This window comes from Haliotis rufescens, unplaced genomic scaffold (genome assembly GCF_023055435.1).
Source record: "Haliotis rufescens isolate VD_foot unplaced genomic scaffold, xgHalRufe1.0.p SCAF_17, whole genome shotgun sequence".
NCBI classification, from domain to species: domain Eukaryota; kingdom Metazoa; phylum Mollusca; class Gastropoda; order Lepetellida; family Haliotidae; genus Haliotis; species Haliotis rufescens.
In genome coordinates, this window is record NW_025963857.1 from 29,516,011 (window position 1) to 29,533,679 (window position 17,669).

At 43.8% G+C, this 17,669-nt stretch overlaps 1 protein-coding gene across 1 annotated transcript in view; it reads left to right on the forward strand.

Moving 5' to 3' along the window:
- The window catches only part of LOC124119447 (protein FAN-like), a 43,372-nt gene extending 26,115 nt beyond the window's left edge, over nucleotides 1-17,257 (forward strand). Inside the window, exons 22-32 of the mRNA XM_048397853.1 lie at nucleotides 905-963; nucleotides 2,299-2,366; nucleotides 4,170-4,237; nucleotides 5,478-5,539; nucleotides 8,896-8,957; nucleotides 10,620-10,676; nucleotides 11,489-11,624; nucleotides 12,985-13,023; nucleotides 14,408-14,510; nucleotides 15,117-15,226; nucleotides 16,154-17,257. Of these exons, the coding sequence (XP_048253810.1) occupies nucleotides 905-963; nucleotides 2,299-2,366; nucleotides 4,170-4,237; nucleotides 5,478-5,539; nucleotides 8,896-8,957; nucleotides 10,620-10,676; nucleotides 11,489-11,624; nucleotides 12,985-13,023; nucleotides 14,408-14,510; nucleotides 15,117-15,226; nucleotides 16,154-16,242 (853 nt within the window). The 3' untranslated portion in view covers nucleotides 16,243-17,257. The remainder of the gene's footprint in view (nucleotides 1-904; nucleotides 964-2,298; nucleotides 2,367-4,169; nucleotides 4,238-5,477; nucleotides 5,540-8,895; nucleotides 8,958-10,619; nucleotides 10,677-11,488; nucleotides 11,625-12,984; nucleotides 13,024-14,407; nucleotides 14,511-15,116; nucleotides 15,227-16,153) is intronic.
- Nucleotides 17,258-17,669: the final 412 nt, after the last annotated feature.

Sequence of the window (17,669 nt, forward strand, 5' to 3'; positions counted from 1 at the left end):
AAGAAAATGATATGACCCGCAGATAAGCCGAATCAGGAATTGAAAGACAAAAAACACTGCGAAGTCGGGCTGAAAGACATGTGCCGGTACTCGCGGGATATTAAAAAATATAAGATGAAAAACGTTGTAATTATATTGAAAAAGTCATTATTATTTCTAATAAAGATTTAACAAACCAGTCATCCACTTTCATAATGTGGGAAGCTGTTTCTCGTGTTTTTTTTTAATCTCATAATGATCGTTATATGTTGCCATCAACAACCAAGCACCATTTTGTGAGTCGGTGTATATAGAATTATGAATCATTTGTATGAGAACGGACAAGGAAGAATAAGGGTACTTATTGGCCCACTGGATCTGCATATTTTAACTGATTATATTTTGATTGATCAAAATGTTTAGAAATTGTTTGGAAAGTTATCAGCTCTGTTATTACGAATTGTAACTAGACTTTCTTCATTTCCAGACTTGTATGTTTTGTACTTATGATAAAACCTAAGTGCATCCATAAGGATAAAATATGGCAAAATGGTTAATTCTAGAAGCCTTCAAGGAAGCATTTTGTCTAATATTGGGTCTTTGCTCAAATTGCATTTAATAGGAAATGTAGATGAAAACAGTAAAAACATATAGCAAGAATTCATCTTGGACTTGCTCATACTTAGATTTTCATGTGAAGTTTTCCCCTCCTTTTAGCCATACTTCTGATCATGTGAGAAGTCCAAAACTTGCACGTGTAAGAAAGTAAAATGGCTAGTGTCAGAAATTTGAACATGTCTGATAATTTTCAAGCCAATATTTCAAAGGTTTCTTATCCGCTACCTCTCCCTTTGGGTGTCGTGATTAATGCGCAGCAAGACTGAACGTTACAACATTGTGATTCAGGATCATATTTTGGTTTCAGTGCTGTTACTGATGCAAAGCTCTCAGTTGATGGGAAGAATGTTTTCTCAGTCTCACAAGGTAAAGCATTATTCAAATCCAGATAGTTTATAGTTTTACCAAGAGTATGATTAAATAACAAGTGCCTGCACATGGCCCGTGAAGATCCGGGGTTTGCAATCCTTATTGCGTGGATCGATGCTCATGATGTCAATCACTGGATTGTCTGGTCCAGACACGATTATTTACAGACCGCCGTCATATAACTGGAATATTGCTGAGTGTGGCGTTAAACAACAAACAAACAAACAAACAAACATGGAGACGACATATATGTAAATACTAGACAACAAGTCTGACTTGTCTTGGATGCCCATTGAGAGTTGTCTCCCCTTAGATCAGTGACACTTGAAGTTGTATATATGTTTTTCCAAAGACTAGGCTAATGTTATGTTTTTAAGAGATGTAATTAGGCATTTAACAGCCAATCAATGTATATGTATGCATAGGCTGGCCTGAAAGCTGCAGTAAAATCACAAAATATGCAAGCTCTCCCAGCTCGATTTCCGAGGACAGGAAGCTAAACACACCAACCAAGTTCTGCAGCAAATGTCACCTGCTTGAACATATGCAAGTATCGAAACATGCAGCATAAGTGATGATGTTAAAAATATGCGACAAAATATTGAAAAATACGGTAGGTTTTTATTGCTGGGTGGATGTAGATGCAAAAAAATCTTCATAACAATGTCATCCAATCATAGCAGCTATGGTCTTCATTGCACACTCCATCTTCTCTACAAGGTGGGTGTCTGCACAACTGATTCTGATTTAGTGCAATGGAACATTTTATGTCATGAAGTCACAGAAATAACAGACCGCCACTGTGGTCTAGTGGTAAAGCATCTGCCCAGAGAGCGGAAGGTCCAGGATTGGATTCCTGTCTGTGTTATTCCAAAATATGTTAAACGATGGTACTTGTTGTTACCCTGCCTGGCATTTGTCATTAAGGGGCTAAAAACAAGAACTGGTTGGTTCAGCGTCAGTATACTGTGTCTGAGTGGGGTATCTATGTTAAACTGCGGCATAGTATCTCAGTTGTTTAGCACTATGATAAACTTATACAAACTTGGTTTGGTATGGGCCCCTCTCATGTTACAGAGGCGTGAGTCATGTGCCCCTCTCATGTTACAGAGCTGTGAGTCATGTGCCCCTCTCATGTTACAGAGCATGTGCCCCTCTCATGTTACAAAGCTGTGAGTCATGTGCCCCTCTCATGTTATAGAGCTGTGAGTCATGTGCCCCTGTGATGTTACAGGACTGTGAATTATATGCCCCTCTCATGTTGCAAAGCTGTGAGTTATGTGCACCTGTGATGCTACAGAACTGTCAGTAATGTGCCCCATGTTGTTGCAGACAGCCTACTGAAGATGTACTCACTGGAGGAACAGCGTCAACTCCGCAGTGTCAACTTGTCCAGCATGGTACGTCCTCATGCCGCCACAGGCAGACATGATACAGGCGGTTGTCTGAGATTCATATAACTAACACAAGCAGAATGACACAGGCGGTTGTCTGAGATTCATATAACTAACACAAGCAGAATGACACAGACGGCTGTTTGAGATTCATATAACTAACACAAGCAGAATGACACAGACGGCTGTTTGAGATTCATATAACTAACACAAGCAGAATGACACAGACGGCTGTTTGAGATTCATATAACTAACACAAGCAGAATGACACAGACGGCTGTTTGAGATTCATATAACTAACACAAGCAGAATGACACAGCCGGCTGGTTGAGATTCATATAACTAACACAAGCAGAATGACACAGACGGCTGTTTGAGATTCATATAACTAACACAAGCAGAATGACACAGCCGGCTGTTTGAGATTCATATAACTAACACAAGCAGAATGACACAGACGGTTGTTTGAGATTCATATAACTAACACAAGCAGAATGACACAGACGGCTGTCTGAGATTCATATAACTAACACAAGCAGAATGACACAGACGGCTGTTTGAGATTCATATAACTAACACAAGCAGAATGACACAGACGGTTGTTTGAGATTCATATAACTAACACAAGCAGAATGACACAGATGGCTGTTTGAGATTCATATCACTAACACAAGCAGAATGACACAGACGGCTGTTTGAGATTCATATAACTAACACAAGCAGAATGACACAGACGGCTGTTTGAGATTCATATAACTAACACAAGCAGAATGACACAGATGGCTGTTTGAGATTCATATAACTAACACAAGCAGAATGACACAGATGGCTGTCTGAGATTCATATAACTAACACAAGCAGAATGACACAGACGGCTGTTTGAGATTCATATAACTAACACAAGCAGAATGACACAGATGGTTGTTTGAGATTCATATAACTAACACAAGCAGAATGACACAGACGGCTGTTTGAGATTCGTATAACTAACACAAGCAGAATGACACAGACGGCTGTTTGAGATTCATATAACTAACACAAGCAGAATGACACAGACGGTTGTTTGAGATTCATATAACTAACACAAGCAGACATGATACAGACAGCTGTTTGAGATTCATATAACTAACACAAGCAGAATGACACAGACGGCTGTTTGAGATTCATATAACTAACACAAGCAGAATGACACAGACGGTTGTCTGAGATTCATATAACTAACACAAGCAGAATGACACAGACGGCTGTTTGAGATTCATATAACTAACACAAGCAGAATGACACAGACGGCTGTTTGAGATTCATATAACTAACACAAGCAGAATGACACAGACGGTTGTCTGAGATTCATATAACTAACACAAGCAGAATGACACAGACGGTTGTTTGAGATTCATATAACTAACACAAGCAGAATGACACAGACGGCTGTTTGAGATTCATATAACTAACACAAGCAGAATGACACAGATGGCTGTTTGAGATTCATATTACTAACACAAGCAGAATGACACAGCCGGCTGTTTGAGATTCATATAACTAACACAAGCAGAATGACACAGATGGCTGTTTGAGATTCATATAACTAACACAAGCAGAATGACACAGATGGCTGTTTGAGATTCATATAACTAACACATCTCACCTTGAAGACATCAAACTGTAAATGAAGCTGGGTGATGGTTGACAGCAAACTGCCTTTCACTATTTACACTGATTCTAATTCACGGAAGTTTGCATGAAAAGTTGACCATGAAAGTATGAGCAACAGAAACAGAAACACTCTGATCCTTTCTTTGTCTCCTGCAGGCCCTGTCTTCCTGTTTAGCCATGCCAGACAACAAGACCATCATTGTGGGCTCCTGGGACAATAATGTGTGAGTACTTGTGCCTCATCCTCCTGTCTCCATGACTACAACAGGCTATTTCTTTGTTTGAACATTGAAATCTAAGGCTGAAATAAGTGAGTGAGTGAGTTTGGTTTGACATCGCTTTGAACAGTATTTCAGTTATATCATGGTATGTCAGCTTGATGTGGGAGAAAAGCCCGAAATGATGCTGTCTTAAGACATTCACCACTTTGTTGAAATCCTTGAACATGAATATTGTGATGACAAACCTAGAAACATAATCAGGGGGAACTGAGATTAGATAGCAACTAAAGGATACAACTCTGCACAACGAATTGTGGCATCTCAGACGACCCACACACCTGTGTCAAAGCTGAAATTCTATAATTTTGATACAATCTTGGTTGACTTGGTTGATCACATTGTCATCATACCCCAACCGTGGATTGTTGCTCACAATATTGATCACTGGATTATCTGGTCTGGACTTGATTTTTTACTGCCCTATAAAGTCTTTGATACTAAGGCATTTATAGGTTGGAAGAACATGAATACATGACACTTTTTTATGGATAGCAACTGATGAAGGAGCAAGAAGTAGCCCTGTAACGTCGTGACAAAGAATAAAAGAAGTTGCTATCCATAAATAAAAGTTTCATGTATTCACCTTCACAAAGCTGGAATATTGCAAAGTGCGGCGTTAAATAACAAACAAAAACAAACAAATTCTGGGGTGATGAAGGAGCGAAGTGTATACAAATCTGTGAAGTTACGACGATGTATCTAACAGAAGCACATGAATATGTTCGCAATGTATTCCCATGTCTGTTTAAACAAGGTCTGTTTTGGAAATGTAAGTAATTAGTTTCCATGCTATAGGGGCAGTGTATTTCATGTAGCATTGATGATTTTTTTATTCACTTGTCAACGATGGATTACCATCAGTGCATGGGAAATTGCAATGCATCAATAGTTGGATCTTTCATTACACCTCTTCAGTTATGACTTGTGTAGTTAGGCAACCCACTGTCATTGGTTTTCTCAACCGCATGCTTGTGACAAACAATGAGACTTGACATGCCTTCTACATACTCCTGGGGAATGTATCTGACATTATTGGATGGCATTGAAGGTGAAGGTCACTCAGTATGAACAAGGTGTCAAAAAAGCTTATGTGCTGAATATGTTGAGTGTTTAGAATTATAATTTGATGAAGCTTACATCATTTCTAGCGGTGACATCAGAGTGTCCTTGTTGTGTGTTTCAGCTACTTCTACAGCATCGAGTACGGCCGGGTGTTGGACACACTTCATGGCCATGATGATGCAGGTGAGAGATGTGGTGCAGCTGTAGCGGGGCGTGGCATCCTTGTCTGTCAGTGTAGCGGGGCGGGGCATCCTCTGTCTGTCAGTGTAGCGGGGCGGGGCATCCTTGTCTGTCAGTGTAGCGGGGAGGGGCATCCTTGTCTGTCAGTGTAGCGGGGCGGGGCATCCTCTGTCTGTCAGTGTAGCGGGGCGGGGCATCCTTGTCTGTCAGTGTAGCAGGGCGTGGCATCCTCTGTCTGTCAGTGTAGCAGGGCTCGGCATCCTTGTCTGTCAATGTAGCGGGGTGTGGCATCCTTGTCTGTCAATGTAGCGGGGCGTGGCATCCTTGTCTGTCAGTGTAGCGGGGCGTGGCATCCTTGTCTGTCAGTGTAGCAGGGCGTGGCATCCTCTGTCTGTCAGTGTAGCGGGGAGGGGCATCCTTGTCTTGTCAGTGTAGCAGGGAGGGGCATCCTTGTCTTGTCAGTGTAGCAGGGAGGGGCATCCTTGTCTTGTCAGTGTAGCAGGGAGGGGCATCCTTGTCTTGTCAGTGTAGCAGGGAGGGGCATCCTTGTCTTGTCAGTGTAGCAGGGAGGGGCATCCTTGTCTTGTCAGTGTAGCAGGGAGGGGCATCCTTGTCTTGTCAGTGTAGCAGGGAGGGGCATCCTTGTCTTGTCAGTGTAGCGGGGAGGGGCATCCTTGTCTTGTCAGTGAAGCAGGGAGGGGCATCCTTGTCTTGTCAGTGTAGGGGGGCGTGACATCCTTGTCTTGTCAGTGTAGCAGGGAGGGGCATCCTTGTCTTGTCAGTGTAGCAGGGAGGGGCATCCTTGTCTGTCAGTGAAGCAGGGAGGGGCATCCTTGTCTTGTCAGTGTAGGGGGGCGTGGCATCCTTGTCTTGTCAGTGTAGCGGGGCGTGGCATCCTTGTCTGTCAGTGTAGCAGGGAGGGGCATCCTTGTCTGTCAGTGTAGCGGGGGTGGGGCATCCTCTGTCTGTCAGTGTAGCGGGGCGGGGCATCCTTGTCTGTCAGTGTAGCAGGGCGTGGCATCCTCTGTCTGTCAGTGTAGCGGGGAGGGACATCCTTGTCTTGTCAGTGTAGCAGGGAGGGGCATCCTTGTCTTGTCAGTGTAGCAGGGAGGGGCATCCTTGTCTTGTCAGTGTAGCAGGGCGTGGCATCCTCTGTCTGTCAGTGTAGCGGGGAGGGACATCCTTGTCTGTCAGTGTAGCAGGGCGTGGCATCCTCTGTCTGTCAGTGTAGCGGGGCGTGGCATCCTCTGTCTGTCAATGTAGCGGGGCGTGGCATCCTTGTCTGTCAGTGTAGCAGGGCGTGGCATCATTGTCTGTCAGTGTAGCAGGGCGTGGCATCCTCTGTCTGTCAATGTAGCGGGGCGTGGCATCCTTGTCTGTCAATGTAGCGGGCCGTGGCATCATTGTCTGTCAGTGTAGCAGGGCGTGTCATCCTTGTCTGTCAGTGTAGCGAGGCGTGGCATCCTTGTCTTGTCAGTGTAGCAGGGAGGGGCATCCTTGTCTTGTCAGTGTAGGGGGGCGTGACATCCTTGTCTTGTCAGTGAAGCAGGGAGCGGCATCCTTGTCTTGTCAGTGTAGCAGGGAGGGGCATCCTTGTCTTGTCAGTGTAGCGGGGAGGGGCATCCTTGTCTTGTCAGTGTAGCAGGGAGGGGCATCCTTGTCTTGTCAGTGTAGGGAGGCGTGGCATCCTTGTCTTGTCAGTGAAGCAGGGAGGGGCATCCTTGTCTTGTCAGTGTAGCGGGGAGGGGCATCCTTGTCTTGTCAGTGTAGCAGGGAGGGGCATCCTTGTCTTGTCAGTGTAGCGGGGAGGGGCATCCTTGTCTTGTCAGTGTAGCAGAGCATGGAGTTATACGATTGTTGACCCCTAGCCAAAAATGTGACTCAATATCAATGCGACTCCCCCCCCCATCCCAAATGGAATGATATCCTTACCTTAATCAATTCAAACAGCAAATAGCACTGCTTACTACTTAAGAGCCCAAAAGCAATAATGGTGTTTTCCATAAAGGAAGTTCAAAGGCAATAAAATAATTTAACTAACAACAGTTCACCAGTATCAACAAACTTGGAAGGCAGATGACAAGACAAAGGCTGTAGATCTGAGGAGTGTGATGAAGCCTATCGGTGCGCATTGGGTTGTGTCAGCCTCTGACGAAGTGTTGCATGGGTGGCGTCTGTCTTTACTGCTGGAGTGTTCAGTGATGCCTAGTTTGACACGAGTGGGTAGAAGTCTTGACCCCAGCAGTGATAACTTATCACATGCCTATTGTGTAATTCCTATTCTTTGAATGACATTGTTGTATACCGTATTTGTGTTCATATTGAAGTTGGTATTTCCGCTATCCAAAGTGTACAGTGAGGCTGCCTTATTGTCGATGGTCATTTTGGAGACTTAATTGCGATGTTTAAGTAGTGCAAACCAAGACAACTAACATTTTGTGCATTTAATTCACACTCACATTAATTTCATGATTTTGAATTTGACATCCTTACCTTGTCAGCTTGCTGACGTGGGTTGACCTCTTTGGTCATGTGATCTGTGCCCGGTCTGTTGTTTTAATCCCATCACAGGACATTGGCGCCCAGACTGGGGCTGATTACGTTAATGTCAAATTTGAACAAAACTTGGTACCCTTCTATGCAGCCTGTGACGTGCCTTCTGTTGACAGGAGAGTATGTAGCAGGGCATGGAGTCATCCAACAGATGACATCCTTGCTTTGTCAGCTTGGTGATGGGATTTAACTCTTGGTCGTGTGGACAAGGCGCCAGACCTTGGACCTTGGATAATAAACTTGTAATGTTCATAGAAGATAAGAGCCAGTCAATGGACTGTTTCACATCTACTTCAAAATTTTGTAACCAAGCTCCTTACACTGATGCCTAGTTGCTTGTGCTCTATACTGGGAGGTTAACAAACGTGTCATGCATTGACATGGAGCTTGCATGTTATATGCTGTAAACTAGGTACAAACACATTGCAGGATATGATGTTAACACATTTCTGTTTTGGGGGGAACCAGGCCAAATTCCTGCATATATAGGATCCTTTGATTGCAGTGTCGAATCCCAATTCACTCTTATGATACTTGATTTGTTAGCACCACATGCATAACCTCCCTCAGGGGATTCACCAAGTCATGTTGAACACAGCTCTCTCAGAGGAATATTTACCTTTGTGTTGAACTTAAAGGATCTTGGTTCATACTTACTTGTGTTTTAGCAACATGTTTCTTCTCTCAGCCCAAATGGGCATTCTGCCTTTGGGGATCATACTTTTAAGGTCACTGAAAAAATAGGCTGCATGCAAGCGAATTGTTTTTTGTCTTCTATCATATGAAGATTAAATCTGTGCTTTCAGTGTCTTCTATAGCTTGGAGGTCTGGCACCCTGTACACAGCCTCGTGGGACTCTTCGGTGAAGGTAAGACTGTCTTCTGTACCATTGCCACTGTACACTGCCTCTATAGCATGGAGGTCAGACACCCTGTACACTGCTTCTATAGCATGGAGGTCAGACACCCTGTACATTGCTTCTATTGAATGGACGTCAGGCTCCCTGTACACTGCTTCTATAGCATGGAGGTCAGACACCCTGTACACTGCTTCTATAGCATGGAGGTCGGACACCCTGTACACTGCTTCTATAGCATGGAGGTCAGACACCCTGTACATTGCTTCTATTGAATGGACGTCAGGCTCCCTGTACACTGCTTCTATAGCATGGAGGTCGGACACCCTGTACACTGCTTCTATAGCATGGAGGTCGGACACCCTGTACACTGCTTCTATAGCATGGAGGTCGGACACCCTGTACACTGCTTCTATAGCATGGAGGTCGGACACCCTGTACACTGCTTCTATAGCATGGAGGTCGGACACCCTGTACACTGCCTCTATAGCATGGAGGTCAGACACCCTGTACACTGCTTCTATTGAATGGACGTCATGCTCCCTGTACACTGCCTCTATAGCATGGAGGTCGGACACCCTGTACACTGCCTCTATAGCATGGAGGTCAGACACCCTGTACACTGCTTCTATTGAATGGACGTCATGCTCCCTGTACACTGCCTCTATAGCATGGAGGTCAGACACCCTGTACACTGCTTCTATAGCATGGAGGTCGGACACCCTGTACACTGCTTCTATAGCATGGAGGTCGGACACCCTGTACACTGCTTCTATAGCATGGAGGTCAGGCACCCTGTACACTGCCTCTATAGCATGGAGGTCGGACACCCTGTACACTGCTTCTATTGTATGGACGTCAGGCTCCCTGTACACTGCCTCTATAGCATGGAGGTCAGGCACCCTGTACACTGCTTCTATTGTATGGACGTCAGGCTCCCTGTACACTGCCTCTATAGCATGGAGGTCGGACACCCTGTACACTGCCTCTATAGCATGGAGGTCGGACACCTTGTACACTGCCTCTATAGCATGGAGGTCAGACACCCTGTACACTGCCTCTATAGCATGGAGGTCGGACACCCTGTACACTGCCTCTATAGCATGGAGGTCAGACACCCTGTACACTGCTTCTATAGCATGGAGGTCGGACACCCTGTACACTGCTTCTATAGCATGGAGGTCGGACACCCTGTACACTGCTTCTATCGCATGGAGGTCGGACACCCTGTACACTGCTTCTATAGCATGGAGGTCGGACACCCTGTACACTGCCTCTATAGCATGGAGGTCAGACACCCTGTACACTGCTTCTATTGAATGGACGTCATGCTCCCTGTACACTGCCTCTATAGCATGGAGGTCAGACACCCTGTACACTGCTTCTATAGCATGGAGGTCGGACACCCTGTACACTGCTTCTATAGCATGGAGGTCGGACACCCTGTACACTGCTTCTATAGCATGGAGGTCAGGCACCCTGTACACTGCCTCTATAGCATGGAGGTCGGACACCCTGTACACTGCTTCTATTGTATGGACGTCAGGCTCCCTGTACACTGCCTCTATAGCGTGGAGTCAGACACATTGAATTACATGATACTGTAAAAGAGCTGACTTATGTCAACTGTCCACTACTGTGGATGATGTACAAGTACAGTGCTGTTGTTTACAGATCTGGAAGCTGCCACAACCAGAACAAGGCCAGGCTCTCTCATCGGCCAAATATCTGGTGAGTTTGGGAACCACATTGGTTGTGGTTCAAGACCCAAAATAACAATTTCTATGTCACGAGCAGTTATCGAAAAGGGTGCACTCACACCATTTTGACATCTCATAGAATCTATTACTATATGATAATGGTCATTTGCTTAAAACGTGAAATTGTCACGTGACTTTCCCCTGGGTAAGGGTGGTAGTGTGGAAGGGTGGTAGCGGTGGTAGGGTGGTAGGGTGGTAGGGTAGTAGGGTAGTTTTATTGGGTCAAGCATTTGCTTGTCACTCATCTCTCTCTTTATACTGATGTGACCAGTGAAGATCTGGGTTAGAATAGGTCTTCAGCAACCCATGCTTGTTATAAGAGGCAACTAATGGGATCGGGTGGTCAGGCTGTCTGACCTAGTTGATGGTCATTTGCATAGATCGATGCTCATAATGTCAATCACTGGATAAGGGGCAGTCAGGTAGCCTAGTGGTTAAAGCGTTCACTCATCACGCCGAAGACCCCGGGATCGATTCCCCACAGGGGTACAATGTGTTAAGCCCATTTCTTGTGTCCCCCGCCATGATATTGCTGGAATATTGCTAAAAATATACAAATAAATAAAAATATAAATAGCGGCATAAAAACTCACTCACTCAATCACTGGATTGTGTAGTCCAGACTCAATTATTTACAGACCGCCATCATATGGCTGGAATATGCTGCATGCAGCGGTAAACAAGTAAACAAACAAACAAACAAACTTTCAACTAATGTTCCACAAGTCTTCTGTTTACCCCTAGCCATGTGGAATGGTCAGTGTGACTGCGTCTATGTTGCAGGGCCAGCTGGACCATGACGAGGGGGTGACGTGTCTGGACCTGGATGCCGAGAGTCGCCTGCTGGTGACGGGCACCAAGGATGGCCATCTGTGTGTGTGGGACCTCTACACTCAGTACATCAGCAACCAACTAGCAGGTGCACAAGGAGTACAGTCATGACTAACACTGTCAGAATTAGTAATTAACACTAGTATGCTAGCCAAAGGCCAGTAAATGAAGGTCTCAAAGTGTTTGCAGAGGACACAGGTGACTAGGTGTTCCGATCCCTCAGCATCATTTATTACCTGCCTATGAAGAGATCACCCGTTTAATAACATACAGCTGTACTACACATTGTGTAATACTAAATGCATGTTAAGGTAATGTGGGAACAAGTTTCACTAACAATTATTGAAAGCTCCCAACATCCCTGGGCTTTTTCAATGACATTGCGTGTAGAGATGATACATCACTGAGAGGAGCTTATGCACACTCCATGACCCCAACAACCCTGTGGCTAGGCTGACGTCACATGGCGCTGTTTTAGCTGGTGCAACAAATTACATCATTGGTGATTGTAACTTTTTAGTGCAGGGCCCCATTCCACGAGGCGATTGTAAGTCTATGTTAAAGTATGGGAGTAACAGTAACTTTAGTGTCATGATAGCTTTGTGGAACGGATGCCTGAATTCTTAAGCGGGGCTGTTGTATGGTATTTGATTAATAAGTATCAATTTTTTATTTGTTTGAAGCATTCTTCTTTTTATCTGAATTGGAGTAAGCTGTGGATCATGTAGATGTCTGCCTATTCACACACAACAGTTAAATTTTAAAACAAAATTATAAACGGCAAGTAATAAATAAAATACTGAACATGCTGCCTTGAAATACCAATTTTATGAATTTTATGAGCTTTCACTCGTCAGATATCACAACTGTTCACTCATTTCATAAAAATTGGTCTTACAAGGGAGCGAGTTTAGTATTCTATGTATATTGTATCCAACACAGGTAATCAACAATGAAGCATAGCTTTGCATGTGACAGGTGACAGATTAGTGAAGATGGGGTGCTTGAGGAGGCCTCAAGTCTAGTCCATGACATATTCTGGTCCAGGTTACCGACAGACCAGCATTGCAACTACAAACACAGCCACCAACTGTGTGATAACCTTTGCACTAGAATATTTATGATATTAGTATATCTATCCTGATACAACAGATCACCCAACCTTCCCCAATCTGAAATTTGCACAGTTTTCAAATGAGAGGAAAGTGAGGTCTTGAAGGGAGGTAACTCTAAATGGCGACCTGGTGGAGAGCGCCCCCTAATTAAAGAGACATGATTTAGGTTCTGTGTTATAGGATTAAAGAGATAAGGAATTGGCACTACCGGTATGTTGTGTGGGGTTAAATATGCTTATATCATGAATATATAAATATTGGACCCAGTATGTTCCAACAATAGTACATGCAGCCCTCAGTGGTGGTTCTTCAGTGTTTTTCCTGTATTTACAGTGCATCATGGGAGAATCAATGCTGTCCTCATCAGTCCAGGTAACTGATCCACCTATGATACACCCCTGTCTAATATTGTACTCCTTGCCCACTATGTCTGGCATAACATTCACCTTCCGCACTCTGTAGTTTAAGGCTGCTCGCTGGTCTGGAGTATTTATCTTTTTCTATTATCTTTGTTATTAAATCTAATTGTCCAAACAAAGAAAAGGCTTAGTGGGAATCCTTTTTGGCAAGGTGCACTTCTTAACCACAAAACACAAAACAATCCAGCAGATTTCCTTAAGCGCTTGCACAAATGATATGTGCATAACATCGTACAAGATTGATGTACTCAAACAATTTTCTTTGGTTAAAAGTAGCCTTAAGGGCAGAGTATATATAAGAGTCCTTTTATGCTGCATAGTGTCTTCAAATGCTGCATTGTGTCTTCAAATTATGTATTGTGTCTGCAAATGCTGTGTTGTATCTTCAAATGCGGTATTGTGTCTGCAAAGTCTAAATTGTGCCTGCAAATGCAGCATTGTGTCCACAAATGCTGTATTGTGTCTGCAAAGGCTGTATTGTGTCCACAAATGCTGTATTGTGTCTGCAAAGACTGTATTGTGTCTGCAAATGCTGTATTGTGTCCACAAATGCTGTATTGTGTCTGCAAATGCAGCATTGTGTCCACAAATGCTGTATTGCGTCTGCAAAGGCTGTATTGTGTCCACAAATGCTGTATTGTGTCCACAGATGCTGTATTGTGTCCACAAATGCTGTATTGTGTCCACAAATGCTGCATTGTGTCTTCAAATGCTGTATTGTGTCTGCAAACTCTGTATTGTGTCTGCAAATGCAGTTATGTAAATGTGTTATATATATGTGTGTATTGTGTCTGTGTGTTATAGATGTGTGTTTTGTGTCTGTGTGTTCTAGATGTGTGCAATGTGTCTGTGTGTTCTAGATGTGTGTATTGTATCTGTGTGATCTAGATGTGTGTATTGTGTCTGTGTGTTATAGATGTGTGTATTGTGTCTGTGTGTTATAGATGTGTGTATTGTGTCTGTGTGTTATGGATGTGTGCATTGTGTCTGTGTGTTATAGATGTGTGTATTGTGTCTGTGTGTTCTAGATGTGTGTATTATGTCTGTGTGTAATAGATGTGGGTATTGTGTCTGTGTGTTATGGATGTGTGTATTGTGTCTGTGTGTAATAGATGTGGGTATTGTGTCTGTGTGTTATAGATAATGTGTATTGTGTCTGTTCGTATTGATGTGTGTATTGTGTCTGTGTGTTCTAGATGTTTGTATTGTGTCTGTGTGTAATAGATGTGGGTATTGTGTCTGTGTGTTCTAGATGTGTGTATTGTGTCTGTGTGTTATAGATAATGTGTATTGTGTCTGTGTGTTCTAGATGTGTGTATTGTGTCTGTGTGTTCTAGATGTGAGACGGATCCTGTCCTGTGGGGAAGACAACTACATCAAAGTGCTGGACACAGGAACTGGCACCGAGATCTTCACCAAGGATGTCCAAGATGAAATACTGTAAGGACTCTTTTTAATATTTAACCTGAAAATTAGTGCAAGCTTGAGAAAACACAAATAACACATATAATCATAGTTGCTTCCCTTCAATCTCGACCTACTTACAGACTAGGTGGGATGAAAGATTAATTTTTTTTATGAAACATAGGTCCAGTGGAGTTGTAGGGCATGTCATTGTGATATTTAAAAGCAGTATTTGATAGTTTTCTTCATAAGCTCCCACTTTTCTGCGTCTGGAAACTTTGTACCATTTTCCACATATTTAGTGCACCCAATACAAACATGTCAACACACACTTGTCAGCCACCTGTTCTCTAGTCATGTTGCCAGAAGCACAGACATTGTGAAGTAATCCATGCCCACAGTGAATATAAAGTGAAAGTACTGTGAAACCTCAGTAGTCCGGAAACCTCACCCTCCAGATGATTGTGTTCTGTATAGGTTAGCGCACTTCTCGAGGGCGATATGGATTTTCAATGCTTGAGGTATCAGCCAAGACTCGTTCTTCCAAGAACCAAGATTTGGTTGTTTGAATTGAATTGTCCTACCTCGGCATGTTGCACATGCCGGGTCGGGTCTGATGGCACATTGCCTCTGTTGTTTCAGATGTCTCCAGTGGGCTGGGGGCCTGGTGATGTCGGGGAACAGTGCAGGCTTCGTGCAGGTCTGGGACATGGACAAGGGACAGTTACTTCACCAGTCAAAGGCTCATCAAGGTAAGACAACCCTGTGGGGATTCCAGGGTAGAATAGGTCCCCAGTACCCCACTCTTGTCTCTTTGGGGCTTCCAGGGTAGAATAGGTCCCCAGTACCCCACTCTTGTCTCTTTGGGGATTCCAGGGTAGAATAGGTCCCCAGTACCCCACTCTTGTCTCTTTGGGGATTCCAGGGTAGAATAGGTCCCCAGTACCCCACTCTTGTCTCTGTGGGAATTCCAGGGTAGAATAGGTCCCCAGTACCCCACTCTTGTCTCTGTGGGGATTCCAGGCTGGAATAGGTCCCCAGTACCCCACTCTTGTCTCTGTGGGGATTCCAGGGTAGAATAGGTCCCCAGTACCCCACTCTTGTCTCTTTGGGGATTCCAGGGTAGAATAGGTCCCCAGTACCCCGCTCTGGGTCTCTGGGGATTACAGGACACAATAGGTCCCCAGTGCCCCACTCTTGTCTGTGTGGGGATTCCAGGGTGGAATAGGTCCCCAGTACTCCACTCTTGTCTGTGTGGGGATTCCAGGGTGGAATAGGTCCCCAGTGCCCCACTCTTGTCTCTTTGGGGATTCCAGGGTAGAATAGGTCCCCAGTGCCCCATTCTAGGTCTCTGGGGATTCCAGGACACAATAGGTCCCCAGTGCCCCACTCTTGTCTCCTTGGGGATTCCAGGGTAGAATAGGTCCCCACTACCCCACTCTTGTCTCTGTGGGGATTACAGGGTGGAATAGGGCCCCAGTACCCCACTCTTGTCTCTGTGGGGATTCCAGGGTGGAATAGGTCCCTAGTGCCCCACTCTTGTCTCTGTGGGGATTCCAGGGTAGAATAGGGCCCCAGTTTCCTATGCTGGTCTTCTTGTGGGTATTCCGGTATAGAATAGGTCACCTGTCACTCACTCACTCAAGAAATGGGTATCCTGAGACTGAACTCTGTTGTAGATGCTGTGACCAGTATTGATGTTGCTGAGGATGGGAGGCTGTTGTCAGGAGGATATGACAAGACTGTCATAGTGTGGCAGTGTGGATAACTAGTCCCACAGTGGCTAGACGGATCACCAACAACTGCTGAAGTGCTGGGATCGTAGGTGATCAAAACAGCTCTCTGGGGATCCTCTGAAGGCCAATATGTGGATCTTCTTCCACAGTGGTTTGAGAAATATCAGGTCCAAAATTCGCATATGGTTTTTAGTCTTTGATCTACATCCTTAATTATCCAGGATATTATATTTCCATTCCACTTTGATAAATTCTCTGGATCCATTGGCTATGATAGCTTTGTTAAGAGCTTGATTTAGAGAGCATGATGCTAAAAAAGCCCTCCAGTCAAATTAGTCTGTGATAAGTTAGAGAGAGGAAGGATGGATGTAAAGATGGCACGTCCATGACAAAGCTATATTTGAGAATGGGTCCAAGGTATTTATTATGATTTTATTGAAATATGATAATCGAGGATGTAGACATCAAGGTTTCTCAAATACTGCTAATACCCTTTGTTATCCTGTTGAATTTTTGCCATCATCACAACATTCCGATACGCGTGTGATACAGCATTAACATATCCCACTGGTGCTCTTTTTGCTTGTACAAAAATTGTATATGATGACCATTGGATGATATTTTTAATATGTTTATGTGTCATATATGTGAGGGGCCGGATCAAAGGTTAACCATATCATTTCCAAATGTACATTGTACCGGTCAGTTTAATGCTGATGGTTATATCTCAATTTGTTTGTAAAAAGATATAAATTGCTTTTATTTTGTGTTACTATTGTATTATATTGGTTATTGGAATATGAGTATATGTGAGGGGCTGTGTCAAAAGTTTCCATGTCTTTTTAGAATGTAAGTGTCACTTTGGTGTTGATGTGTATATGGCAGTTTCGTTTGTACACAGATAATAAATGATTATTCTTCGTTCAATCTCATTAAAATCAGATCTTAGTTCTCGTTATCGCTGAACAAAGATCTGAGGACATCCCATTACAGGTCACGTCAGAACGACCTTTCATCCAACCAATCGGAGCCTCGCTTACCAGATCATGAAAGTGACAGACGGAATGTGTTTTCTAATCATGCAACCTCGAAATATTGAACAGAAGGTATTCCAAACGACAGTTACGGGTTTTATGATTATATCCATAGAATCTAGGCCATCTGTGAGCCATTCCAGAATGTTCTTTTTAACAGTTTTGATTTTTTTAAATCGAGAATATGTCAAAATATGTTTCGAAGCGAAGTCGCCAGTTTGAACCTAGCGCCGTAAAGCTAGAGAAAGCTGCCTTCTGATTGGCTAATGTCTATTTCTTGTCATTCATTTCATTGATCGGTCAAAGTTTGCGAAAGGTTGTTCTGACGTGACCCGTAATGGGATGTTTTAGCGGTAGCGAAAACTAAGATCTGATTTTAATGAGATTGTTCTTCGTTCATTGAACTGAGAACATAGAAGCCTGAA